The 27,224-nt window shown below is 46.6% G+C and overlaps 2 protein-coding genes across 4 annotated transcripts in view; both read left to right on the top strand.

Moving 5' to 3' along the window:
- The window catches only part of MYLIP (myosin regulatory light chain interacting protein), a 91,306-nt gene extending 85,851 nt beyond the window's left edge, over window positions 1-5,455 (top strand). The window contains exon 13 of one of the 2 annotated variants that reach the window (XR_012500975.1): window positions 5,108-5,455. The gene's annotated coding sequence lies outside the window, so the exon portion shown is untranslated. The remainder of the gene's footprint in view (window positions 1-5,107) is intronic. The other variant, XR_012500976.1, reaches the window with a different exon arrangement.
- A 174-nt stretch (window positions 5,456-5,629) lies between these two features.
- The window catches only part of GMPR (guanosine monophosphate reductase), a 40,783-nt gene continuing 19,188 nt past the window's right edge, over window positions 5,630-27,224 (top strand). Inside the window, exons 1-4 of one of the 2 annotated variants that reach the window (XM_010945692.3) lie at window positions 5,630-5,807; window positions 14,598-14,717; window positions 17,257-17,340; window positions 20,046-20,219. In XM_010945692.3, coding sequence (XP_010943994.1) covers window positions 5,721-5,807; window positions 14,598-14,717; window positions 17,257-17,340; window positions 20,046-20,219 — 465 coding nt within the window. In that variant the 5' untranslated portion in view covers window positions 5,630-5,720. Of the gene's footprint in view, window positions 5,808-14,045; window positions 14,070-14,597; window positions 14,718-17,256; window positions 17,341-20,045; window positions 20,220-27,224 lie in introns of those variants that run through there. The other variant, XM_074348136.1, reaches the window with a different exon arrangement.

Raw genomic sequence — 27,224 nt, forward strand, 5'->3', positions numbered from 1 at the left:
GATTTGATTTGAGTTTGCCGCCTCTGGTATTGGAAGAAAAAATAATCTGCTGTTTGAGGAGCCCAGAATAGCTCAGTGCTTCATTTCTTACTATGCTCTGCTCTCAGAGGAGGACTCCTTTGCCTTTAAATATTATAATAAATCAAAAGCATGGAGGGGGGAGATGAGAAGAGTGTTGAAATGCTCCCTCTTGCTTGCTCTCTCTCTCTCTCTCTTTTTTTCCCCTCCAAGTTTTCATCACCTCAAAGGAGTAAAAAGCAAATTAGTTATTGGCTTCTCAATAGCAGAATGAAAAGCTTAACTCTTCTTACTGCTGTCCCAGGCCACTTAGTCACTAAAGGCAAGAATGCAGCAGTCCTGGCAGCCAGTGGATCGCAGACATTAGAAAGCAGACAGGTGATTTTCTCCTTTTGTTAAAGCTATCCGGAACACTAAACGATGCTTGAGAAACGAGGAGAGTTGGGGTATAGCCCGGGACACCGCATGGAAGAAGACTGAGCTAATGGGATAATCCAGTCTCCCTGCAACTCAGCTGAAGGTTATCACCAAGAGACTTAACAGCACCTTGTATTTGAAAAGATTCTAAAATATTTCACACAGTTTACCAAACATGTGTCCCACACTCAGAAATTTTGTCATTCTATTTGCTCTCTGCAAGACATTTTCTGCCTAAAATAGCTCTCCCATGCTCTGGGTTCTGTTACAAATCCCAGAGACTCATTCTAGAACTCAAGCTCGATTGCTTTTTGTTTAAAGTTTTTTGGAAGCACTGGAGAATGGTGTTCTATGAATCAATGAATCCAATAGATATGGAGTGAGATTGTCATCATTGTCATAAATGCCTGGTTAATGAGGACAGAGGTCTACAGGGGAAAAAAACAGGACACTTTGATTTATGCCCAACCTGACAGTGATGGTCAGTGAGGTCTGGAGAAAAAGAAGAGCATATCTCACATGAGAAGATCCTAAGATCTGTAACACTTAAATAAGAATCTCAACCCAAATGTCTTGCAAAAAGGCCATGATTCACTAGGTTGGCTTCTGTATCACACAAACCTCGGTGAAATGCTCACGTTGGTGGAGCAGGGAATAACATTAACCAGCTGAGTAATAATAATAAAAGGCAGGGTGTATGTTTATCAAACAGCAATAATTAACAGGTATGAAGTCATTTGGGAGTTGCAAATAAATGTCTGCGGAGGTCAGGCAAGCAAAATAAACATGTAAATCAGGCGGGGGGTGGTACAGCAGAACCTGGCGGGGTCTGCCCTGTACTGGAAAAAATATGTATCATTTGCTAACAGCATGCACTTTCCATTACAAAAAGAAAGAAAGAAAAAATGAAAAGCAAAACAAAAGACAAACAAAACCACTGTGCTAGTGAAACCAGACGATTCAGGTTTGGGTGAGAAAGCGAATCTGCAAGCCCTGTAAGTAGCTCTGGCTCTCAATCACCAGGTTCTGCCCTGGTCCCTGGATGAAAACCTGTCCCTTGGAGGACAGGTTAAGCGTATGTCCCATTTATGGAAACGGCTTAGTGACTCAAGTCAAGAAATACTTATTCAGTTATATAATAGAGCCCTTCACCTACAGAATTGTTTCTCCCAAATTGCGCGGTGGGTGTACCTGGACAGACAAGTGTCGTAAGTAGATGTCATGTGAAATTCCTCGTATTTCCATCCACTGCATCACACAACGTTCTCTTGACAAAGAGAGTTTATCATTAGCAAACGCTCAGTAAAAAAATTCTAAAGAATAATCTTCAGAGTAAGAGAGTTACCCACATAGTAGGCCTGAGATTCGAGAAGGATAAAGTGGTAATATGTGGGTAAAAGTAACTAGATGGTGACTTAAGAGCACCAACAATACAGTGGCAATGATATTATTTACTGACCTGCTGGGGTAAAAATAAATAAATGACAAAGAGACTCAAAACGACACACAAAAGTAGCATGTAAGTCAGGAACAGGATGAATGGACTCCGTGTATTATCTGGGGACAGGCGTAAAGATTTTGATCATTTAAGAACTTAATAAGCTAAACACACATGTTATGATTTCTAGGGACTGAATAAAAGAACAGAAACAGAGAACATAACTTTCATATTAGTAAAGGAAGTAGAAAGCAAATGATAAAAAATTCTCAATCATGAATGCCAAAATTAGAAGAAACTTTAATGAGAAAGAGGATACTTGTATAGCCTCCAAACGGCTCTCCAAATTTATTTGCTAATTACTGGGCGGCATTAACATACATCCACAAATTCTTTGATACTCCTTCCTCCAAGGGGGAGCTAAATCCCCTCTCCTCGAATGAAGGCTGGACCGAGAGACTCGATTCTAGTGAACGGAGCACGGAGACAGGAAAATGGTCACTCTGCAGTGGAGAAACCTGGCAGACACCACCTTAACCAAATCATCAAGGCTCACATCTCCAGTAATAAGTCACGTTAATGTTACGAACCCCCTGATACAAGGCAATGAGAAGACTGCTTCACCTGTGTGGTATCCCACACACATACACCCCCCCATAAGTCAAGTCTTATATTAAGAAAACATCACATAAACCCAAACTAAGGGACAAGATACATGACCAGCTCTGTTCAAAAGTCTCAAGGTCATGAAACACAAGGAATTGAAAGAGACTAAGGAAGCTCTTGGTGATGACTGCATATCAAAATTGCAATATCCTGGTTTGAATCCTGGAACAGAAAAAAAAAATTAGTAGAAAAATTGGTGTGACAGACAGGCCTAGGGGTGTCCCTATCATCCCCACCTCCTGGAGTTCATGCCCTTTTATAATCCCCTCCTGCTGAGTGTGGGTGGGACCTCTGACTTGCTTCTATCCAACAGAATACGGCACAGTGATGAACTATTACTCCAGGGATGACATTCTGTTAAACAGGACTCCATCTGGCTAGCAAGCTCAGACTCCCTCTATTGCCAGCCCTGAAGAAGCATGCTTTCAGGAAGCACGTGGCCATGCTGGAGAAGCCTGGATAGCAGGGATCTGTAAGCAGCCTTTAGGGGCTAGGAGAGGCCTCCAGCTGGAATCTGAAACCCTCACTTCTGCAGCTGCAGGAAATGTATTCTCACAACCATCTGAGGAAGCTTGGAGGCAGGTCTTTCCCCAGTTGAGGTTCTGATGAGATCATCCTTCTGGCAACACCTGGGTTGCATCCTGATAAAACCTTGAAGCAAAAGAATCCAAGTAAGCCATGCCCAAATGTCTGACCTATAGAAATTATGTTTGTAAAGCTGCTAATTTTTTTGTAATTTGTTTATAACGAATATAAGTGCTAAAATCCACTCCCCCCCAAAAATTTACACTTTTAAAACCTTAAATTCTTTAAGCTTTCAAATTTAGGTTCCTTGTCATATTATTCTAAGTTTAGCAAATTTTCCCACGAAGCCTTTGAAAATGTTTAGTCCTATTTATAAATGTTATTAAATTTCTCTTAAACGTGTTACACTGCATATTTAAATTTAATATATTCTTTTTCCTTTTAGTGCTTCAATTGACTTAACAAATAAAAATCTTCCCATGTATTTAAATAACTCATAAATCTACTAAATTAAAAAAATATAAATATGTTGAACCTTATGTTCTTGTGACTGTTGCAACTTTGCATACAGACTTGGTAAGACTGTAACTTAAAATAACAAATCGTAGGGGAGAAAAAATAATTTCCCCTCTACCCTTCTGAGTTCTTAGCTGAGATCCCTGGAACATGACTTTGCGCCTGGGAAGAAGGCTGGTATGCTGGAACATGTTCCAGAAGGAAGGGAAATGGACTGTGCAAAGTGAACTTCTGTTTCTATTCTAACAGAGAGGGAGAGGGCAAGAAACCTAGAGGTAACCCAGCAAGGTCAACCCAAGGAGACTTTTTCTTTAAGACGCTGTAGGTAACAATGACTCTAAAGCCCTGTACTTAAACCCCAGGCAGATGCTTAACATGGTTAGTTTTTTTTCCCTCTTGGGAGAGTAAGTTTTAAATAACCATATAGTAATTATATTTTACTTTTATTTTGTTTTTAATTAGAAACTCAAGATCAGAGTTAAGTTCCCTTTCACTACTTTGGTAATAAACAGCCCATCTGCCTGACTCACACAACGATTTGATAAGGGTCATAAACATGTCATTTGCCCAACTAATTGTGGCGACTTTCATCCTCTCCCAGATAACTTTCGTTTCCTCCTGTGAAATTTCAAGAACTTCCTGTAGGGCAAAGAGAATGAGAGAGCAAGTGGGATGGGCGAAGTCCTTCATCAGGTGCTGACATTGTGTTAAATGATTAATGTGATGCATCTTTATGGTCAGCTGTACCAAATATGAGTTCTTGACAACAGTTCAAGCCTGTAGACACCTGAAAAAGATGATCCCTGTCTTCGCGCAGTTTGCAGTCTAGTCTGAGGATATAAAACACAGAGTAACATGACCCCAAATAAATAGCTACCATTTACTGAGTAAGTATGGAACACAGACACACATTTATTTATCACAAGAGCCTGGGAGAGGATAGCATTAAACCTTTTTCTTCCTCTCTCTTTTAACTTATGAGAAAACTGAGGTTTAGAGAAATTGACTCCCCAGAGGTCACCCCGCTAGAAAGTGGGGGGGTCAGGTTTTGAACCTAGGCAGAGAAAGGTCCCAGGACAAAAGCAGCTTTAGTTAAGGTTGTAGTACGTTTTAAGGACTGAGAGATTTATATTTAACTTTACTGCGACCTTGGGCAAGTTATTTCGTTTCTATGGTCCTCATTTTCCTTATCTGCAAACTGGCTCCTTCTTCATTGGGTTGTTGTGAGAATGAGCGAGAAGGTGCAGGCACTTAAGCACATTCCTAATGTGTAATTAGGGCTCCGTGTGGTCAACAAGTGAATTAAAAATAAACTGGCCTCAGCGGTAACTCTCAGAGGGACTCAGGTCCCTGGAATCCCAGGATCTGCGCTGACTGTCGACTCCACTGCTTTTACCCAAATGAACAAACTAACCCACCAAACCCCGAAATCCAAAGGGGATCCAAAAATTGCCTCAACAAGCCCACTGCTGCTAAATAAATTCACCTGCGCACACTCTTGTCCTTAATTCTATCCATTTTCCCAAGGGTTTCTTAATTTTTGGCACGTGAGACGCGTGACTCAGCACTGGGTGAGCACTTGAGGCTTGAAACTGGAGAAAGGAGAAGGGAAACCTCTCAAGGAGTGGACTTCACCTTTGGGTAAGGCAGTCATATGCCAAGTCTCCTCCCTATGGGGGACCTCGGTGACAGGCTAGACAGTGTGCATTCCCCACCTCGTCCCCAACCCCCGCCACTTCGGTCGCCGCACGAGAAAGGCCGTAAACGGGCGGGCTGCAGCTTAAAATGTCACACAAGCGGACTTCTTATCGGGTGTCTGGTCTGGCCCCTACTCGCCCATTCCCCCCTCCCCTCTCCACCTGGGGCCCCTAGAGCCGGGGCGGGGGCGGGGCCCACAGGGAGCGGGGGCGGGCCGGGCGCGGCCTGGGGCGCCAGGCGGCCTTAAGGGCGCAGCGTGCGCGCCCGGCCGCCCGTAAGCACCCGCCGCGGCACAGCGTTCGCGCCGCCCCGCCCCGCCCCCCGCGCTCCGCGGGCCCCGCCCATCCGCACGCCGGGCCTCTCCCGCCCCCTCCCGGCGCCGGCGCTGCAGGAAGGAGCTGCCGGCTCCCGCTGCGCGGGCCAGAGCGCGCAGCCCGGCACCATGCCCCGTATAGATGCGGACCTCAAGCTGGACTTCAAGGATGTCCTGCTCCGACCCAAACGAAGCAGCCTCAAGAGCCGAGCCGAGGTGGGGCCCTTCGAAAGCCGCGTTGGGGTGGGATTTTTTTTTTTCCTGGGTGGCACGGGGGAGATCGGTGCAAGGCGCTGGGATGTGCCGACCTTGCCAACTTTTCTGTGTGTCTGAAGGTAGATGGGGCGCTGACCCCCTTTGCCCTCCCCACCACCAGAGACAAGGGAAAGCCAGCTGGTTCCCTGCCAGTACAGGAGGTGTCTTTATGGGGCCCGGCTCCGGTTGGGTGGGCAAGGGGAAGCGTGCAATAGAACTAGATGCCAGAGGAGTGAAGATCAAGTGGCCAACTGATTTAGAAAGAATGGAGGGAGTTGTTTAGATGAGTGAGTATAGAGGGGAAAGGACACGGTAGAGTCAGAGTACAAAGGGAGAGGGAGAATTCGAGGAGTGCCTCTTAGTGCGGAGAACTGCTGCTGCGTTACGGGGGAAACTCCAGGGCAAAAGTTCAAGGTTTACTTTCTGCATTTCAGTGGCTTTCCGGGAATGCGCCTGGGGACATATGCCTGGTGGCACCTACTTATTGGACAGCTGCAGTCCAGCCTAGTATTTGGGGAGCTGAAAGCACTGGGGTGCGGGTGTTGAGGGTGGGGGGCAAAGGCACCGCTGAGATGGGCAGTTTTGCTGGTTCTGCCTTAATGAGGTCAAAGCCTGAGAAACAGGTGGAGACCAGAGTGGAAAGATCCAGGGTGTGGGGGCAGGAGGAAGGTCAAACCATGAAGGGTAAACTAGTTGCACAGAAAGGCAGAGTCCCCTGGAGGCCTGTGTGCTAGGGACTGTGGTTTTGCCTGGTTGGCTGAGAGCTGGAGAGGAAGGTGAGGAAACTGCTGGGTCTGGAGGCAGGGGCTGCAGAAGTAAACAGGAGAAGGCTGAGCCAGCACCCCGCTCCATCGGTCCTGCTCCCAGAGCCATAAATAAATCCCCTCCAGAGGAACTGGGCTGCCTGCCTGTGTCCCGGCCTAAGTCCTAACTGCAGTGCCTGGTGCTGCCAGCTGAGGGCTTGTTTCAATTAAGGAAGCCTCCTGCTTTAGCGGATGACCAGAAGCAACCAAATCACCTTCTTAAGCTGGAGGGTTGGCAGGTGGAGCCAGAACTAGATGAGGCAAAGAATGATTAACACTTATCACCCTGGATTGGTCAACTCTGTTCCTGTCCTTCAGCGTGTCCTTTCAGGTGCTACAGAGCAGGGCAGACACTCAGAAGAAAAATAAACAGCTTTGATTGCAGGCTTGGGTCTCCTGAACTCTAAGCGGTAGCTGGTACCTAAGTCCAGATCAAGATGAGATGTGGGGATTCTGGGCAGACTGATTTGGTGGCCTCAGTAGTCTGAGTATTTGTTCACAATGCACTTAGTAGAGAGAAACTTACTTTAAGAAAAACTGTATGTTTAAAAATGAAGGTATATGTATTGTCTGAAGCAGAAAACCTCTTGAGAAGGTAAAACAGTTAGGATTTATGTAACAGAATGAGTTACTCTTTCCCAGGGAATAATATGACATCGTGCATCATTCGGCTTCATAATTTGGGCTGATTGAAACTATTAATGTCCCAGCTTCCCAGGACACCTTGCAGTCTTCATGTACACATAGCAGTTCGATCTCTGTGCCCTTGAAGTGCTTTCATATTTCCACGTTTGTGGGAGTTTGCCAGCTCCCTGCCTGGAAATCTGAGTTGACTGGTGTTGCCTTTCTAGTTAGTTCCTGTCCTGGTTTAGCTCCTTGGCTTGTGACCCCCCCATCATCTGACTGCCTGCTTCAGAGATGCTGAGGGATCTCAGTAGACCTCTAGTCCCCCCTCAGCGTTTTCTCAGTTTGCTTGTGGACACCTGAAATTTCTCGTAGGCAGATAAAAACTTGGCCTTGTGCAACCGGAGAGAATCCTAAAATGTATGCCCCTAGGTGGAATGATACCTAAATGCAAATTGGAAACTAAATGGTTAGTGACCAGACTTTGAGCCTAACCAGAGAGCAGATCTGAGTGGAGCCAGGAGAGAAAACATTGGAACCTGGAGAGAAAACATAACCTGTTACATCAGTCTGGCTGGGACTGGAGAGTTTTGATCGTTGACAAGATTTATCACTGCAGCAGTTTTGCCGAGAGCCAGGCCTGCACCGGATCATCAGGCAGTCAGCAGGAAATGGGGAGAAAGGCAGAGCGACCTCCCACTCAGAAGTGTAGTTCTTCTGCAAGGGTAGTTCCACAGGTGTCACATAAAATGAATTTGAAGTCAACTCCCAGAGGCAGAGGGACAGGTGGAGATAGCCAGGTGGCCTTACTGTGGTTGCACTGGATTGACAGTCCACCTCAGCTGTCCATCCACTACATGTATTAATGTCCTCACCCATCCCTGGGACACAAGGATGAGGGGCCACAGGGCTGCGTGGCAGCATTTGGGTCGTCTTTTCAAAGGAGATGATGTGTTGATTGGCAAGACCTTTGTCCTTGCTTGACACACTGAAGAGGTGATGTCATTCCTTGACTCCCCCCCCCCCCCCGAGCATTTTCTTCCTTAGGACCCGTTCCTGGATCTCATGTCCCACCCTAGTCCTTAAGCTAGTAAGATTTCGAAAAGAACCCACAGGCCTAGCAACACAGCCCGTAACTTGGGAAGTCAGACAGTGAAGGAACTTGCAGCAGAAAATTGGCCACTTACTTGAAGGGACAGAGAAGACATGACCCCAATGAGTGATCAGTCTCCTTAAGACTCCATGGTCATTTTTTCACCAGTGGTCCAGTGAGAAGTGGACTAGCGCCAGTGAGTTCTAGTCCAGCTTAAGTGGACAACAGGCTGGCCCGAGGGGGATGAGACCATGGCAGAGAAGAGAGACTCTTGGGCTGGGAGAAAGGAGACCTGGGTTCTGTTCCAAGCTCTGCACTAATTGTTTTTAAATTTGGGGGGGGGGATGTTAAGTTTATTTATTTATTTACCTTTTTAATAATAAGAGCAGCATTTATTGACTTTACCATATGCCAGGCACTAAGTCCTTTGTGTATATTATCTCATACATCTTTTTTTAAACTTCAGTTTTATTAAGGAGTAACTGGTACATAAAATTGTAAGGTGTTTAAAATGTACGTCGTGATGATTTGCTACACTTGTACACTGTGAAAGGATTCTCCCCATCTAGGTAATTAACACATTCATCTCCTCATGTATTTATTTATTTATTTATTTGATGAAAACATGTAAGTTCTACTCTCTCAGTGAATTTCAATTATACAGTACCGTTCTACCAGCTAGGGTCATCGTGTTTTACATTAGGTCCTCAGACCTTATTCATCTTATAGTGGAAAGTTTATGTACTTTTACCAACCTCTCCCTATATCCCCTACTCCACCTCCTAGCAACCACTTTCTGCTCTGTTTTTAAGAATTCAACTTTCTTTTTTTTTTTTCTAGATTCCACATATAAGTGGCACTGTGCAGTGTTTGCTTTCTCTGGTTTATTTCGCTTAGCATAATACCCTCAAGTCCATCCATGCTGTCTCAAATGGCAGAATTTCCTTCCTTCTCATGGCTGAATAGTGTTTAATTATACATATATATGTATGTATTATACACACACACACCCCCCACCCCACACCCCACATCTTCTTTATCCACTCATCTACTGATGGACATTTGGGCTGTTTCCATGTCTTGACTACTGTGAATAGTGCTGCAATGAATGTGGCAGTGCAGGTATCTCTTCCGTATCTTATTTGTATTGCCTTTGTCTGTATACCCAGAAATGGGATTGCTGGATATGGTAATTATATTTTTAAGTTTTTGAGGAACCTCCATACTGTTTTCCATAGTAGCTGCATCAATTTACATTCCCACCAATAGTACACAAGCGTTCCCTTTCTCCAGATCCTCTCCAACATTTATTTGTGGTCTTTTTTGATGATTGCCATTCTGATGGGTGTGAGGTGATACCTTATTGTGGGTTGTTTGCATTTTCCTGATGATTAGTGATGTTAAGCTTTTTCTCATGTCTGTTGGCCATCTCTGTTTTCTTCAGGAAAGTGTCTATTCAGTTCCTCTGCCCATTTTTATTCATTTTTCAGTTTTATTAGGTAGAATTGTTACAATTTGACTGCACATATACAATATATTGCATGTAAATACATATATATAATATACTGCACATTCTTTTTAGTTTACATATATGTACAGACCTTTGTTTCTAAGAACAGTTTAGAGCTTTAGCTTTTTAAACTTATATAGTTATCAAAGGAATAAAGCCAACCACAAAATAAGAATCAACAATGTGGTAATCCAATCATAAAGGACAGTCAGATATGCTTACACATATTTAAGAGATCAGTCATCTAAGTTGTAAATAAGTAGTTCACTTGTGTCCTTTTTTTTTTTTTTGATTCCACATATAAGTGATATCATGTGGCATTTTTCTTTCTCTTTCTGACCTACTTCACTTAGAATGACAATCTCTGGGTCCATCCATGTTGCTGCAAATGGCATTATTCTTTTTGATGGCTGAGTAGTAGTCTGTGTGTGTGTGTGTGTATCTATATATGTATATATACACCCCACATCTTCTTTATCCAGTCATCTGTTGATGGACATTTGGGTTGTTTCCATGTCTTGGCTATTGTAAATAGTGCTGCAATGAACATTGGGTGTCTTTTGGAATTTTATTTTTCTCTGGGTTTAGGCCCGGGAGTAGGATTTCTGGATCATATGGTAAGTCTATTTTTAGTTTTTTAGGGACTCTCATACTATTTTCCATAATGGCTGCACCAAACTACATTCCCATCAACATTGTGGAGAGTTCCCTTTTCTCCACACCCTCTCCAGCATTTATCATTTGTGGACTTTTGAATGATGGCCATTCTGACTGGTGTGAAGTGACACCTCTTTGTAGTTTTATTTTTTTAATGGAGGTACTGGCGATTGAACCCAGGACCTCGTGTGTGCTAAGCATACACTCTACCACTGAGCTATACCCTCCCGCTGTGCTGATTGTTTTATTACCTGGGCTCTGTATGAGTGTCCTGGGGCTGCTGTCACAGAGCACTGCACAGGGTGGCTCACACAACAGAAATGTATTGTCTCCCAGCACCTGAGGCTGCAAGTCCCAGATGAAGACATCAGCAGGGCTGATTCCTTCTGAGGGCTGGGTGGGAGGCTCTCCCATGTTTCTCTCCTTCCTTCTGGTTGTTTACACACAACCTTGGTGTTCCTTGGCTTGTAGGTGCATCACTGGGATCTCTGCCCTCCTCTTCAGTCAGCATCCTCCTCTGTGCGTCTCTGTTAAAATGTCCTCTTTTTATAAGAACAGCAGTCATGCCGGGAGGAGACCTCCCCTAATGACCTCATCTTACCTTGATTATCCACCAAGACCCTGTTTCCAAATGAGGTCACATTCACAGGTGCTGATGGTAATCTCAGTGCCTTTTTGGGGACACAGTTCAAACCATACAACCTCTGTAAATTTTGCTCCCTAACATTCAAGGGTTTGGCTTGTCTTGTTCTTCATGAATGCATCAGAATAACCTAGGGAGACACTCCAGAATACACACGTTGTCTCTCACACAAAGGTTCAATTTATTAAGTTTGGGGCGGCCTGAGCATGTGTAGCTTGGGGATCATCCTGCTGTGATTCTGATGCGCACGCAGATGCCGTGGACTGGCTGCCAGGGTCTCTGTGTTTGTGGACCCTGTGGCTCTCTGGTGACGGGCAGCGGCTCGCACTTCTCTGAATCCTGACAACTGACAGCGAAGCTTCCAGGGTACCGAGCGTGTTCAGAGGGCCACCCTGGGGTCCGCCGAGCGTTGCCCTGAAAGGCTAGGGGCCAAAACACAAGCTCCTTCTTATCCCTTAGCTGGACATGAATGTATTCCACCCTTTTTGAGCCACTAGGACTAAAGTGATGAAAGGCATTGTCCCTACACTTGACCACAGCTTACAGGTGAGATGGGTAATGAATAATTGATTTAATAAGAGAATTGCTTTAATCAGTACCATCCATAGCTTTAGGCAAGAGGCCCCTGTCCTGGACCCCACTTCTGCACCCGTCCCCTCCTCACTGGACGGAGCCAAGGGCGGGGCCTTTCCCTCTAGGCTGTGCTCTAGGTACTCAGGGTCCTGGGCTTCCTGCCCAAATGCGTGGAGCTGACTCCAAGGCCTGTAGGGGCCCCTTCCCCAGGTGTGTTTCCCCAGGGCCAGCCGTGCTGCTCACGTCTGAGCTGAGAGTGGCCAGGTGATCGCTGTTTGTGGGAGTGGCCGTGTGTGCATGGAGCTTGGTGTGCAGACTGGGGTGTCTGTGTGTGCACAGGAGGATGTGGGTGGGAAGAGAAGGGGGTGAGGATGCGGGCGTGGGGGCGGTGGCCGGCTCCCATGACTCTACGTGCTGTGCTTTCCAGGTCATTAACGAAGCTGTGTTGTCGAGGTTGGAGGACAGAACAGAATTTGCGTAGCAGCTTCTTACACGTTACTCATAACCTGGCGGGGTTTAGACACGTGGTCGGTGGGCCTCCATTTGTACTTCCAGGCCCCCGCAAGTCGGGCTGGAGGACTGACGAAAGCGAAGGTGTGTCTGAAGAGCAGCAGAAACATGTATTTCTGAGGTGGGGAAGGGGTGACTCATTACTTTCTGTGCCCTTTGCAACCAGGCTTAGTGAGGTAGGCATTTGGAGGCGCTATATTTGGTGCATTGACCGGCTGTGGCAGAGTAAATGCCAGGTTCTGTTCCTGGGAGGCTGGAATATTTAAAGTATTTATCTCTCAGTGAACAGCTGGTCTATTTTGGGCACGTGTGTTTGTCTTTCTGACCGTGTGGATAAGGCTGGGGAAGATACTTTACTTCTCACTCCTAGAATTAAGGCTTGCGTAGCCCCCGCCATGTGGAGTAGACCAGAAATGAGGGGGATAGTTCATTGTCAAGGCTGACCTTTTCCACGAGAAACTCTGATTTTCAAGTACTGCTGATAGGTTTTGGAGTGCTGGGGAAAACCCGCTGTGAGCTCAGCCGGGTGCGGAGTGTAGCAGCTCTCTCCTGGGCTTCTTGGGAGGAGTGTAAGTAATTTGAGAGCGAGGATTTCTGATTGTTTTCAGTCTGTGGAGCCACAATGTTAGAGGGCCATTAGCAGCACAGAAGGTTGCAACGCTGCGGCTCCTTCAGCTGTCTTTCAGAATGTAGATCGAACTTGCTTCGCTGAAGTAGAGCTGAGCATGACAATGAAGGAAGTCGGGAAAGGGATGAGTTGCCTCCCACGTGTGGTCCCGCAGTGGCAGCATCTCATTTCCCCTCGCTGATAGCTGGGTAAGGCCAGTGCCGCCACATTATGGCCTCTGTCGCCCAGGAAGCCTTCTGGACACGGAACGCTGTGAAAAGGCTGAAAGATCTGAAACGTTCTCTGCTGTTGTGACGTGTTGATGGCAAAGTGAAGGTGGTCTCCCATGAAAAAGAATAGAAGGCGGCTCTAGGTAAACACTGGTAGGGAATGATTATTATTACTGCTGTCGCCAGTAAGCCAGGATGAATGCAGGTCCAAATTATTTCAGAAACTTAAGATTCACACCAGTGTTTCTCCTGCCAGTTCTCCTTGGGAAAGCACCCAGTTCCAGGGGAGTCTGTATCCCTCAGTGTCCAACTGAGGAAACAAACAGTGCTGAATAGTTACAACAGGAAATTTAATCCAAGGCATTGTGATACAGCTTAGATACCAGACAGGATACTGAGGGATGACCCCAGAGACTGGCAGCGGAGAAACCACTTCCAAAGGGGAGGAGCCCAAGGGTTGGGACCATTCTGAGCTGGAACCAAGACCATGCAGGTCAAGGTAGAGGGGGTCTGGGAGCACTACTCTGACCACATCCATGCCCATCTCCCCCACTGTCCTCCAGTGTCCCACCCAGGGACTTTGCTGGCCAAACCTAGCCAGAAACCAGCCTGGGAAGTGGAGCCTGCAGGGGTGGCTTCCTTGTGATAAGAGCAGAGCAGGGGAAGGATGAGCACTGCATCTGTGAGCACAGGGGCCCGGGATCTGATTTTGATTCTGCCAGTTCTTGGTGAGCGCCTGGCCCTTAGCACTGCTGAGCCCACCACCCCGGCCTGGCTCATGCTCTGGGTTCCTAATTGTGGAGTTAGTTACAAATGTCCTGAAGTTGGAGTTACCACAGCATTAGAGAGCCCTCCCTCCAGGTCTTTGCAGGTCAGAGGAACAAGTGGTTTTGTGCATAGACAGAGCTACAGTGTTCTCCCTCCCAGCTCTGAAGGATGCTGATCATTCTGAAGCAGCTGAGAAGGTTAAAAGGTAAGGGATTAACGGTTTGCTGCTCACCGCAGGGTGAATTTGGAGTGCCTGGTCCTCTGGGAAGGTGAGAATTAAAGGGAGGGCCTTGGTTGGCAGGGTCGAGTGGAGTGGATTTTCTCAGAAGAGGAACAGTCCCTCCGTGTTTGGAAGTGGGGGAAGGTGACTTGGATGTAGGTGTGTAGGGCTGGAATGAACCAGACTGGGGACAGAAGGTGGCACTGGGCTGGGAGAGGCTATTGAAGGAGAGAGTTTTCAACTCGGAGGCCGGACTGGATGGCAGAACAACCAGTGCCTTGTTCTTGCTTGAGGATGGTAAGGAGCCCGGTTCAGTTTTTGTACCTGGATCACAACCTGTGACTCCGGTTCCTCAGGGACTCACTGTCTTTGGAACACCTGTTCCAATCCCTAAGAGGATCCAGGGACCCGAGGGACACACACATCCTTTGTGTCTTTCCATTCGCTCCAAACTGGAGAAATGCCGTACCAATCACGTCAAGAGCCAAGCCCTTCTTTTCCCTTTTGCAATAGGTGGATCTTGAGCGAACCTTCACGTTTCGAAACTCGAAGCAGACCTACTCAGGGATTCCCATCATCGTGGCCAACATGGACACCGTGGGGACGTTTGAGATGGCCGTGGTGATGTCACAGGTAGGATGGTGGGCTTTTTCTGTCCGCTGCTCATGCACCGGTTGGGGTGTCAGGAGCTCACCTTGGACTTGTTCAGACACAGGGAGGGAGAGAGAAGGGAGACCCTTTGGGTCATTTGCTGTGGCCGAACTATGTAGTTCTGAATCTGAGTGTTGCTGGAGACACTTCTTTTTCTCTCTTCACCCAGAAGATGGATGGAGCCTGGACGTCGCATTCAGTGAGATGTTCTAGATTCTGCATCCATTTCTTCCTTGAAAACGCCCACGAGAGTTTTGGAAATGATAGAGATACAAAAAGAAGTTGGATATTGTCCTGTATTATAAAGTTAGATGAGTGTCATATTAATAGGAGAGTGACAGCACCTGTAAAATTAAGACAGAACCGCTTCATCTGTCCTATAGCATCTACATCATTATGTAGAAAACTTAGGTGCCAGACTCTGGATATGATGTGTATGATGTGGTCACAACTCCAGCGGGCAGCTTCCTGATACAGATGAGGAAACTGAGGCAGAGAGAGAGCGAGGAGAGTCATTTGGCTCAAGGCACTTAGCCAGGTAGACACAGAGCCAACGTTTGAAGTCAGACTGACTCCAGAATAAGGGATTTCCCCCCCAGTTTACACTGACAGATCATCATACAAGCTCATGGTCCCTTGAGTCGGCTGCTGTCTTGTTTCCTGCAAAGGGAGTGGCTAGTATTCTGGCCTTGGGAAAAATAAAGGGCAAGTTATTTGTGGGCAGAACCTTCATCTCGCACATCTGTGTCTGAGGTTGAGTGAGTCTTATTCATCATAGATGTGAAGTGTTTGCTTCTGATGCGGGGTGTCTGTGCATCTATTTCTGTGCATGGTGCCTGCCAAGTGAAAAGATAAATCCAATTAGTTGAAAGAGTGTCTTGCTGTGGGCAGCACGGCTAACCCCAGGAGGTGCTGGGATTCATTATTAGCCAGTGATTAGAAGGAAGATTTTCAAACAAATTATTAACTCACATAATGGAGTAGGGGGTGGTCTGTCTGAGTCCAGGATCAGTTGTACCATCTGTCTACCCTCAGCCCCCACCAAGCTTTGGGCTGGAGGCTAATACATTAATTGCTAAAGGAATTGGTATTTTTTCTCCCTATCTTTTCCTCGCTCTGCCCTGTGATGATCAGCCATTGCTACTAATAGGTTATGTATTAGCGTGAAAATTCGTGGAGTCAGGAAGCAGTAAATAGCCCAGATTAGTTCACATATCAGGTTACCAGTCCATGAAAAACGTGCTACTTGTTCTGCTCTCCTCTTGTGCACAGGGAATGAGACAATGTATACCAAAGTAGCTAACTATGTGCAGGTACTGTGGATTTTCTTTCTAGGATCCACTGAATTAATTCCTTGTGTTAATGTAAGTCATAGAATTTTAGGATAGGAAACTGTAGGTGGGGAAATAGACGGAGAGAAGTTAGGAGTGAGGCCCTGATCCTGGAGGAGGAGCCTGGGTTCTGCATTCAGATTTGCGTTTGACTCCGGCCTTTGCCCCATTTTGGCCAAGCAGTTGTTAATTTCTTAAACTTAAGTTTCTTAAGCCCCATTTCTGCCCATAAAGCTAATATTGCTGTACAGAGTTGTTCTGGGAGGTAAATGAAATAATGCGTGTGAAGTGCTTGCTTGCTGAATTGACAGTCAGAGATTCAGGACTATGAGTTATGTACTTCCCTCCATCAAGGATACCAACTGCCTGACGAGTTAACGCTTTTAGCAAGAAACATTCAGGTTACGAACACAAATAATGAACTCATGTACAAAAGAAAGACTCAAAGACATAGTAAACAATCTTACGGTTATGGTGTGGAGGGAAGGGAGTGGAAAGGGATAAATTTGAGAGTTTGAGATTTGCAAATGTTAACCACTATATATAAAAATAGATTAAAAGCATTTTTTTTTCTGTATAGCATAGGGAACTCTTCAATATCTTGTAATAACCTTTAATGAAGAAGAATGTGAAAAGGAATATATGTGTGTATATGCATGACTGGGAGATCACGCTATACACCAGATAGTGACACATTATAACTAACTATACTTCAATTTTAAAAAATTTTTTTCGGAAAAAGAAAACAAACTTTTGGGTAGAAGTTGAGGTTCCTGTGGGTTGACAAGGCAGAATTTTGCCTTCCATCTGCCCTGCTAATGAACCAGCAGGGGACCAGCTCTCTGTGCTGCTCTGGGCCTCAGTCAGGTGTGGGCTGGGCCAGGACACTGAGGACTCTCCCTTGCTCCCCGCAACCCACCTCGCCTCCTGGCATCGCCTCCCAAGTCCTGAACACTGCCTTGTCTGAGCAGATTAGAATGGAAAACACGGTTTGGTGGTGATTTCCCTGGTTACACCTTGGTCTGTTTTGGGCTCCTAGGAGGCTCCTGTTTTGGGCACACAAAGCAAATTAAGTGTGAATGTGGGAAGGCAGGATGCTTTTGTATTGTCGGATCACCCCTGCCATATGGAGGAAGGGAGAGCGGGCCTCGCTTGACTTCTCGTCCTAATGGTGCTGCTTTGTTCCCTAGCACTCCATGTTTACCGCAGTTCATAAGCATTACACCCTGGATGACTGGAAGCTCTTTGCCGCTGATCACCCAGAATGCCTGCAGGTATGACTGCACCCTGGTTATAAGTGACATCTGTTGCAGAGGGAGGAACATTGTCAGGGTTGTCAAAGGGATTTGAATTGGCAGCAGATAGATGTAAGTCCCCAGAGAGACCAGGGAAGGGCAGTAGTGGTACCCAGCCCTTCATCACTGCCAGGAATTTGCCTGTATCCTATTTTGAAAATATTAGGATTTAGCTGTTTTTTTCCCTTGAAAAAATGCAGTGCTGTATCAGGAGAGCTTGCGGAAGACCTGGCAGTGTTTCCTGCCAGGGAATGGGTCCATTCTGAGCAAGCCTTTTGGCTGTAGGAAGAACACCTAATTAGAACAAGTGGTTGTGGGGTGAATAAACAATATGCCCACTAGGGTGGCTTCAATCAAAGAGACATAATAAAAAAAATGCTGGCATGGATGTGGAGAAATTGGAATCCTCCTACATTGCTGGTGGGAATGTAAAAACGGTGCCGCCGATCTGGAAAACAGTCTGGCAATTCCTCTGAAGGTTAAACATCAGAGTTACTGTATTACCAAGGATTTCCATCCCTAGTCTGGACCCAACAGCTACATATATGTTCACATAAAACCTTGTACACAGATGTTCATAGTAGCATAATTCCTAACAGCCAAAAGGTAGAAACAACCCAAATATCCACCAGCCAATAAATGAATACACAAAGCCTGATCTGACTGTACTGTGGAAGAGTCAGCTGCGGAAGGGAATGAGGTGTTATTTATGCCACAACACGGGTGAACCTGGGGAACATTTTGTTGAGTGAAAATCCAGCCATGTTATATGATTCCGGTTACATGAAATGTCAAGAAAAGGCAAACCCATAGAGACAGAAAGTAGGTTAGTTGTTGCCTGAGGCCGAGGGCTGGGAGGTGTGAGGGTGAGGGCTAAAGGGGGTGGCCTTCTTCTTTGGGGTGATGAAATGTTCTAATGTTGTGATGATGGTTGCACAGTTCTGAATATACTAAAAGCCATTGAATTGTGCACATTAAATGAGTGAATTGTGGGGTATGTGACTATATCTCAGTAAAGCTGTTACTTTAAAAAAAAAAAAAGGCCCTTTGAAAATAACAAAAGCCCCAGGAGAACACACCTTACTTGGATCCTGGCACATTCGGGAGGCACCACACCAGTGCCCTCTCTGCGTTAGAGATGCTCCCCGTGGTCAGGTCGTTTGTGATTGGAAAACGACTTCATGTTGTACTGCTTTCGATGTTACATTGGCTTTTTGTTATTTTGCTGTGCCTAAGGGGATGTTGATGGGTGAGAAGGTGGTTTCTGAGACAAAAATAGTGATTCCTTCCTTCCCGCCATGTTTTATTCTAATGAATGACACCTGTTTCACCTTCTCTTCTCGGGAAGGAGTTTGGGGAGCAGGAGTTTCTGGCAACGCGCTGTTAATCAGAACCTTGGCTTTCATCACCACGTGCGATCATTTCACTTCCTCCCCCGCCCCCACCAAATTAAAGCAAATGAAAAAGGGAAAGTGTTTAAAACTCAGTGGCACTGAGAGAAACTAAGTGATCTCGAGTTCCACTTGCCAAAATTTAACAGAAATGAGGGGGGAAATAAAGAAGGTAGCAGAGCTCCAGGGAGGGAAAGAACAGGTGGATTCGGGCACCGGTCAGACTGTCGGCATGAGGAGTGAAAACCGGAGTGCGTGTCGTGTCACCAGGCCGTTTATGCTTAGTGTCTACAGTGTAGCTACATTGTTGTGATTTGGGGGGAATAAAGAAGGTTGTTGATACGGCCCTCATCTGTGGTTTATAGTTTAGAGATAGGAGTTAAAGTATAAATATTAAATAAATGTATAAGGTTTAAAGTGATGAAATATAAATATCTCATAAAAGGTGAGATGATGACTCTAGGCACGTTCCAATGGCTTTGTTTTATTAAGGTGTAAATTGCTAAAGACCAGAGAGCAGATTTTGAGAGGAGCAGAGGGCTGGGGTGGAGGGTGGGGGCAGAGGCTGTCACGGAGGAGGGTGTGGTGGCTTCAGGTGTAAACATGTCCAAGTGAAGATGGGAAGGGTCATTATGGGCTCATTCATTCTTGCACTTTGGGACCTTTTGCTCTTTTAATAGGGACACTGAGACTTGCAGCAACGTGTGCATATTATGATCTGCATGTTGTGATGGTGTTGTATTGGGAGTAAAGATGGAAGCAGGAAGGAATTTTATCAAAGGAGTTTTACACACCTTTTCCTCCCTCTCCCTGCCCCCACCCCAGACACACACACACACACACACACACACACACACACACACACGCACACACACAAGATGGCTCAGGGTGACAGCCACAGCTCTGGAATCAGGAAGCCTGAGCTGACCGGCCACCCTGGTTCTGCTTGACCCTCCTGCACCGGCACCTCCACGATTCCGAGGTCCACACGGAGAGCTTGAGGAAATTAAACAAAAGCGGAGGATAAGATTCTGTGGCTGAGGTCCAGGGCCAAGGATATGTGCAATTTAATGGTGGGAAAGGCGATGAAGTCAATTTGGATAACCAGTGCATCTCCCTCACCTCTGCTGCTCTGTGTTTACTGAGCCAGGCCACTGTGTATCTGTTTGATCAGGGGAAATGTCCGGGGGTCACTGCACTGTCCCCAGGAGGGGCAGGTGGCTGGGGGCAGGGTCTGACTTCTGAGTGCTTCTTACTGTTCCCGTCTTGCGCCTCTTGGTGTGTCTGGTACAGCATGTAGCCGTGAGTTCGGGCAGTGGGAAGAATGATCTGGAAAAGATGAGCAGCATCCTGGAAGCCGTGCCGCAGGTTAAGTTTATCTGCCTGGATGTGGCCAATGGGTACTCGGAACATTTCGTGGAATTCGTGAAGCTCGTCCGTGCCAGATTTCCAGAACACACCATCATGGTAGGTGTGGTGGGACGACCTTCTCCGGATGGGGAAGGAGGAGGGAGTTGTGCAGTGGGTTGGGGGGAGCTCTATTCTCTTCAGAGCTTTTGGTGCCTTCTTATGTGAAGACTACTTGAAAATCAGCAGGAAAGGGGCCAGCAGCAGCTAAGGAAGAGCTGAAAACTGGCTCTGCTCTGTAAAAGATAAAAGCCAGATCAACGCCTTGTCTCTGCTAAATATCAGCTGTTTCTTACCCTGTGAGACCTTTAAACCACGGTCTGTGTCTTGCTCCTTAAGAGAGTATATTTTTAAAGATGAAAACAACATAACTGGGTCTGTTTATCCTAAGTCACCTCTGCCCCACGCGCTTGGCCAGTAGAAAATGCTGCTGCGAGATGTGAAATCCACAACATGAACGTTGTGCAGTGGTCACCTATTACTTGCACATCGGTAGGTGTGTTATTTTATCTAGGATCTTTATTTTTGCCTTTTCCTGCCCCCCTTTTGGGTAATTTTCCTAATGTTTAACACCTTCACTAGTTAATGTGTATCTGTTATTGCTGGGAAACATGGATTTACAGGAAAAGGAAATAGAAGCTTTAGGGTTAAATTTGGGCTTTTGGGAAATCTGCATTGTAATTGTGTGCATCTTTGCTGGTCTTAACATGGGAGTTATCGATTGACCACTAGATAATTTACCTAACTCTCCTTTAAAATCTTTTTCATTTAATTTCTCCTCCCATTTCCTCCCTGTTAGGAAGTTGGGAGACAGGAATTAGTATTTCTGTTGACAAAGTTAAGTCTTGTGTTGAGGATTTCCAAGGATTTTTAAGAGAAGTATTTTCATGCTTTCCAATCACATGAGAAGGAGGGATTAAGAATTGTCCCAAGGTCAACCAGCTGTACGGTGTCGGACGTGGGGTGGGCAGCAGCAGAGCTCACTTCACCTACATAATCGGGCTGCCAGTGTCACCATGTTTCTGATAACAGGGACACCGTTCATTGAGCACCTAGCGTGTTTCCGGAGGTGTATGGCTGCTCTTTCTCTTCTTTACAACATCTCTGTAAAGGGTAGGAACTGTTGTCCCAAGTTTAGCACAGAGGAGGAATCCTAAGCTTTGATTCTTACTAGACTTTGGGATTTTCACAACGTCAAGCCATGTTGAGCAGCAACGCTGGGATTTGAGGTCAGGTCGGTCTGAATGCGAAGCCCAGGCTCTGCCCACTGAGACCGGTGCACGTGCTCCGTCCTTGTTCACTTTAGGGCTAAAGCCCCCTTCTTCCCTTCTTCCACTGGGTGATATGTCTGTGACCTGCTCCCCAGTTCTGAGGTTGGGGCGGTTGACGCTCTTCAGGCTTGTGCTGGGGGTGATGGGGTTACCCTCTGTCCTGGCCCAGGGATGCCTGCATATCTAGTCCCGAGGCCCCAGCTGGCTCTTCTGAGAGAACAGAAAGCTGGCCTCCCGGGAGGGCCGAAACCCCAGCCCCGAGCTGGGACCTGGTAGCCCTAAACGGCGTTTGGCCCTAAACGTAAATTCTGTGAAACTGGGATGGTAGAAAGAGCAGGACAAGTATTGGAGCAGGAGAGGAGTCCTCGCTGACTCTTTCCCTGGAGGAGGAGGTTACGGCAGGGGTTACTGTTGACATTTCTCCTGATCTGAGGTGGTGGGATATAGATCTTTCCAGATCTTTCCAGTTCATTTCTAGTGTTTAAATTGCCCTGGAGACACAAGGGAGTGATAAACCTGGGAAGCTGCACTGTACATCTGTTGGCATTTTAGGGTATAGGAGTAAGTCATGAAGGCTTAGGAATCAGAAATTATACTTATTTAATGAAGCGACCTAGTGGCCCCACTTTTTTGTCTTTAATAATGCACGTATCCAATTGTAAAATGTGACGTACAGACCAGTGCAAGAAATGTGGGTGTCCGATAACTAGTCATAAAAGGAACAGCCCTTCAGCGCCCCCGCTCCCACCTTGGACGGCAGCCCCACCCTGACCGGTGATCATTTCCTTGCATTGTCCTTGGTTTTGCCACTGACTGATGCATTCCCAAACAACCCCAATTCACTTCTGTTTTTGAACCTTATATAAATGGCAATCCTACTGTATGTCTTTCGGGGTTCCATCCCACATCGAGATGCACCTACGTTGTTACATGGAAGCTGTGCAGTAGGTAACCCACTGTTCCTGGAACGAACCTCAGTACCATTTTCCAGATACTTCCCTGGCCCCTGCCTCACTCTGTGTACATCACCGAGTGTCCCCATGAGGTGAACCACGTTGGGGATATGACCTACCTTCTGAATCTCATTCTCCTCCCCTGTGAAAAGGAGGTCAAGGATGAAAATGGTTGGAGAATTATCTTGGGGATCAGGTGGGCGATGTTCAGTGTTCACAGAAGTGTGTGTTGTGAGGGTCTGGGCCCTGAGAACTGAGCCGGAGGCAGAAGGCTGATGGAGAAGAGGAATGGGGCAGGGTGGGAGGCATTCGTCTTTAGGAAGAACAAACATGTAGCACTTTCTTAAACCAGGATAGCGATAGCTGAGGTTTGCTGGAGCCCCCGAGCCTCCATGGCATCCTCCTCGTGGCTGGCCGGCTGGCCATGGGTTTCAGGTCCTGGTTGGCCCTGCCCAGGGCTGAGCATGCTGCGGGTTGTGGGGCCTGTGCTCCACCCCTGGGGGAAGACCAGGGGGCAGGGGGCGGTGCAGGAGGGAGGCAAGCTGGCAGGACAAGGGGAAGGGTGGGCGTTGTGGCCAGTGCAGAGCCTGGGGCTTCCTCTGGGGCGTGAGGCGGGGAGGGGGAGATGGGCTCTGAGTTCCCACAGCCCTCTGGGCAGCCACCAACAGCCCGAGCCTCCCCAGTGCCTGTTGGGTGGCCCAGGGAACGTGTTCTCATTGTCCGTGTCGGTTTCCCCAGCCACAAGCAGGAGGCTTTGGCGAGGCAGATGTTTCTTCCACAGCCCTTCCTTGCCTGCACTGACCTCTGAAATCTGTGCTTCATTTGGAAACCTTTTGGTACCCTTACATCTTGGTTTTTAGAAATGTAATTTCTCTATGGTTTTGGGGGCATCTTGAGGATGTATTTGTCCAGTGTTGGGGAACTGAAAGGTATTTAATACGGGTGCTGTTACCCTGATGGTTACAATGCAGCGAACAGAAGAGAGGCTTAGACGTGTTTTTAGCGGAGTGTGGCAACTCCAGGGTGTCGGCATCGGGTGCCCAGAACGTCCTGGATTAACCTGGAAACCCTTTTTTCTTGCCTTTTACCTAAGACAAGCACTGCCACAGGTTGGGAGGGAGGAAGCAGAGAATTTTAGAAAATGTCATTGGCAGAAAAGTATCCAAAAAGATGCCGACTGTTGGGAGAGTGTGACCAGTCCTACAGTCCTTTGCCTGGTGTCTTTCGGAGATGAAAAGGAATGGTGTGTTCTGGGTACCGTCCTGAGTATGTACTGTGGAAAAAGGCCCTAGCAGGGACCAGGTGCTCCTCTTAATAACAACTCATCTCTGAATAAGGATAAGAGCACTGGCTTTAGTTGATGTGAAACTTCATTGTTGAAGGTCAAGAGACTTTTTGAGGCTCCTGCAGCCAGTGAGGGGTGGGCCTGAGGTTTAGCTCTAGGCAGCCTGTCCCCAGGGCCTGGCATCTCCTCATTACACCACGTGGCAGTGCTGGGACACAGGTCCCTGGGTCGGGGCTGGGAAGTGCTTTTCTGACCTGGTACCTAGGACGTAGCCTGTGACCCCTCATGTGTTGAGATTAGGCTGGAGGCCCTGCTCTGCTCCCCAGGGGAATGCGTGTCAGCCACTGTTGGCTGATCTCCAGATAGCCAGGGCATGTCCTTGGCATTTCCGTGTGTGGCCAGTGGCTCGGTCACGTGCCTGCGTTCTTTCTCCAGCAGTCATGGTCTGAGCAGGTTCCAGGCCACTCAGAGGCACCTCCCTGTCTATACCTTTTCCCGGGGGGCAGATGCTCCAGTATTCTGTGCAGGTGTTGCCCGTGGGCAGCCAGACATACCTCCCTCAAGTACGTAAGCCCACTCAAGCCCAGTTACCTGGATTTTCTGTTTTCACCCTCTTTCTGGAACTGGTGTGACCTAGAACTTGGTGGAGGCTAGGAAGGGCCTCAGAGATTCAGCTGATATTTGTCCCTAAGAGTCACATGGTAAACTCAGTTGAATGTGACATGAAAGATGGCTTTGCCTTGATAGCATCTCGTGCTCCCGATTCCACAGGTAGGTCGAGGGACATCTTCGTGTGCCTGGGAGAAGGCCCTGGCATTCATGTCCATCCTCCTGCACGACGAGCTGGCCCATGGGCAGGTCCTGCTGCTGTTTGCCTACCCCCACCTTGGCAGAGGGCCTCAGAAGAGCCAGGAGAAAGCGGCTGGAGAAGTCACTGCCTAATGAGTGTGAAATGTCAGTTAGGGATGATGCCAGAGTGCTGGTGATGGGTGTGGGGGAACTTTCTTTGTAAACCTTCCAGTGACAATGACAAGTGGGTCTGATCAGCCCCGCTCTGTAGTGGAATAAATGGAGACTCAGAGTTGAAGGGACTTTCCTAATGTGACGCGGTGAGTGGAAGGGCCATCATTCAACCCCAGGGCTTTCTGAACCTATTTTGCCAGAGATGTCCGGATCTAAAGGAAAGCTGGAAGAATTGGGTCCGGTTTTGGTTTGGGTTCTGGCCCAGAGGACTTCTTAAAATGGCATCGAAGTGCTTGAAATGTTGGTTTTGTCACTTTTTATGTCTTTGCCCTGGGCCCTTGCACCTGTCCTTGATGTGGTTAGGGCGGTGCCAGGACAGTGCTTGGCCTCCCCAGGGAGAGGGGGTGCCTAGCGGATATCTCCACTTGCCTGCGTTGGGGCCCTGTTGAGGGTCTGTAGCTTTCATTTTGCTGTGGCCGCCTGGTCGTGACTGGGCCAGATGAGCTGCCCTAGGCGGTCACATTCTGAGTCTCTGGTATCCGCCCGGGACAGGAGGTGCATGAGGCCAAGATAAGCCGACTCCCCGCTAATCACCCTCGGCCGACACCCCCGCCTGGCACATCCCACCCGGAGGCCAAAGCCACGTGGGCTGTGGGCTGTGGGCTGGGCTTTCCTCGGAGCCCGACCACACTTCCCTTTGTCATTCGCATTTCCTTTTTGCCCCCCCCCCCTTTTTTTTTTTTGACCTTCTTGGTTTCAAACTTGGACAGACAGCTTTTTGTTCCTGCAAGTGGAAACTCACCAACCTCTTTGGGTCATCGGCTTTCTCGCCGAGTGGTCCTCATGCTGGAGGCTTTCGTAATTCCACTGGGTTTTCCCACCCTCAGTGCTCTCTGCAGGGACCGCGTTCTGACCACTGGTTCAGGAGCCACGCAGGTAGCTCAGGGGACACAGGGCCACCTAGGGGAGCCTCTGGGCTCTTAAAATAGCATCTACTTCCTCCATGCTTTTAGACTTACTTTGACTTCACGTGGTTGTACCTGGTATTTCCATCCTGAACTGATCTGAATTAATTTATTTGGTGTGAAGTAAGCAGTTTTAAGATAAAATGGTTTGTAAGCAGCACCAGATCAGGGGAAAAAATGTCCCCTGAAAATGAAACTCTGTAGGGAGCTCAGAGTAGCTTCTTAAAGTATTTTATTTTAACTTATTTTTAATTAATTTTATATTATAACTTTATTATAAAAATTTATTTTGAATTTTTAGGAACCAGGAAGGAAGAATGAGAGCTTGGCATCTTGTTTTTTGGGTTCCTACTAAGTTCTTTTTCAGGTTCAAAGTTCATGTTGGTCTTTGTGCTTAAAACAAAAACAAAAAAACCCTAAAAAGACAAACTATCACTTTAAAAAAAAAAAAGTTTTTCAGCCACAATCTACTCGTTGCAATGGCTCTGAGAGGTACTGTGCTGGAGAGTATCTTTTGACACTTAACATCCTTTCTTACTCCTTTCTTTTTTCTTAATGGAGGTACTGGGGATTGAACCCAGGACCTCATGCATGCTAAGCATACACTCTACCAGTGAGCTATTCTCACCTCCCGAAACTATCGCATTTAATTATAAAAGTAATGCAGTTTCTACTGTAAAATCCAGAAAATTGTAAAGACTTATTAATAAAAGTCAGAATATTCCCTCATGTGCACATAATTTGTTGGCATTTTGGTACATGTTTTCATCTACATATATGCTTGTTTTGTTTTAACAAAATGAGGTCTTACATTTCCTTCTGTTTCCCTAAATTTCCCTGAAAGGATTTAAGCATTTTCCCATGCAAAGATATCACATAGATTGTTGAACCATTCCCATCTTGGGGAATGTATTTGCAGTTTTGCAGTGTTATCAATAAAACATTTTTGTAGTTAAATCTTTGATCTCATCTATGATTATTGCCTTGAGAGAGAATCCTGGAAGTTATTGGATCAAAGGCTCCACATACTTTTGCGTTTCTCTAAATGGACAAATTGCTTTCTAGGAAAACTTGTACTTGAGTAGACATTCCAACAGCAGAGAGCGAGTGTCTGTTTCCTCTTCAGCATTTTAGTCTTTATAATCATTGATAATTTAAGTGAAAAGTGCTACGTCGCTGGTATCTTAATTTAAATTTGATTACTGGTGAGGGTGAACACTTTCCCTGTGTTTTTTGGCCACTTTAATTTCTTCCATGAGTTTGTTCATGTCCTCTGGCAGTTATTCTGTGAGGTGGCAGCATTTTTCTTGTAGATTTGGAAAAACTCTTACAATGTTAGTACTCTTAGTTTGTCATAATTGCAAATATTTTCTCCATCGGGTTGCTGATTGGTTTTGCTGTTTATATGTATGAGCATGTGTGTTTATATGTACAAGATTTTTTTATTTTTGTGTAGACAGATCTTTTTTCTTTTTTTTCCACTTGGATGCGTATTACAAGTATTCAAGGTTTTCTTCTAAATCTGGGAGGAGATAGCTCTTAGTTTAGCTCTTTCGTCCATCTGAAGTTTGTTTTGGTGAAAAGCATGAGTGATAATCTGTATGTGTCTGAAAGGTCCCTTTCCCCAG

This window comes from Camelus bactrianus, chromosome 20 (assembly GCF_048773025.1).
Source record: "Camelus bactrianus isolate YW-2024 breed Bactrian camel chromosome 20, ASM4877302v1, whole genome shotgun sequence".
Lineage (NCBI taxonomy): Eukaryota > Metazoa > Chordata > Mammalia > Artiodactyla > Camelidae > Camelus > Camelus bactrianus.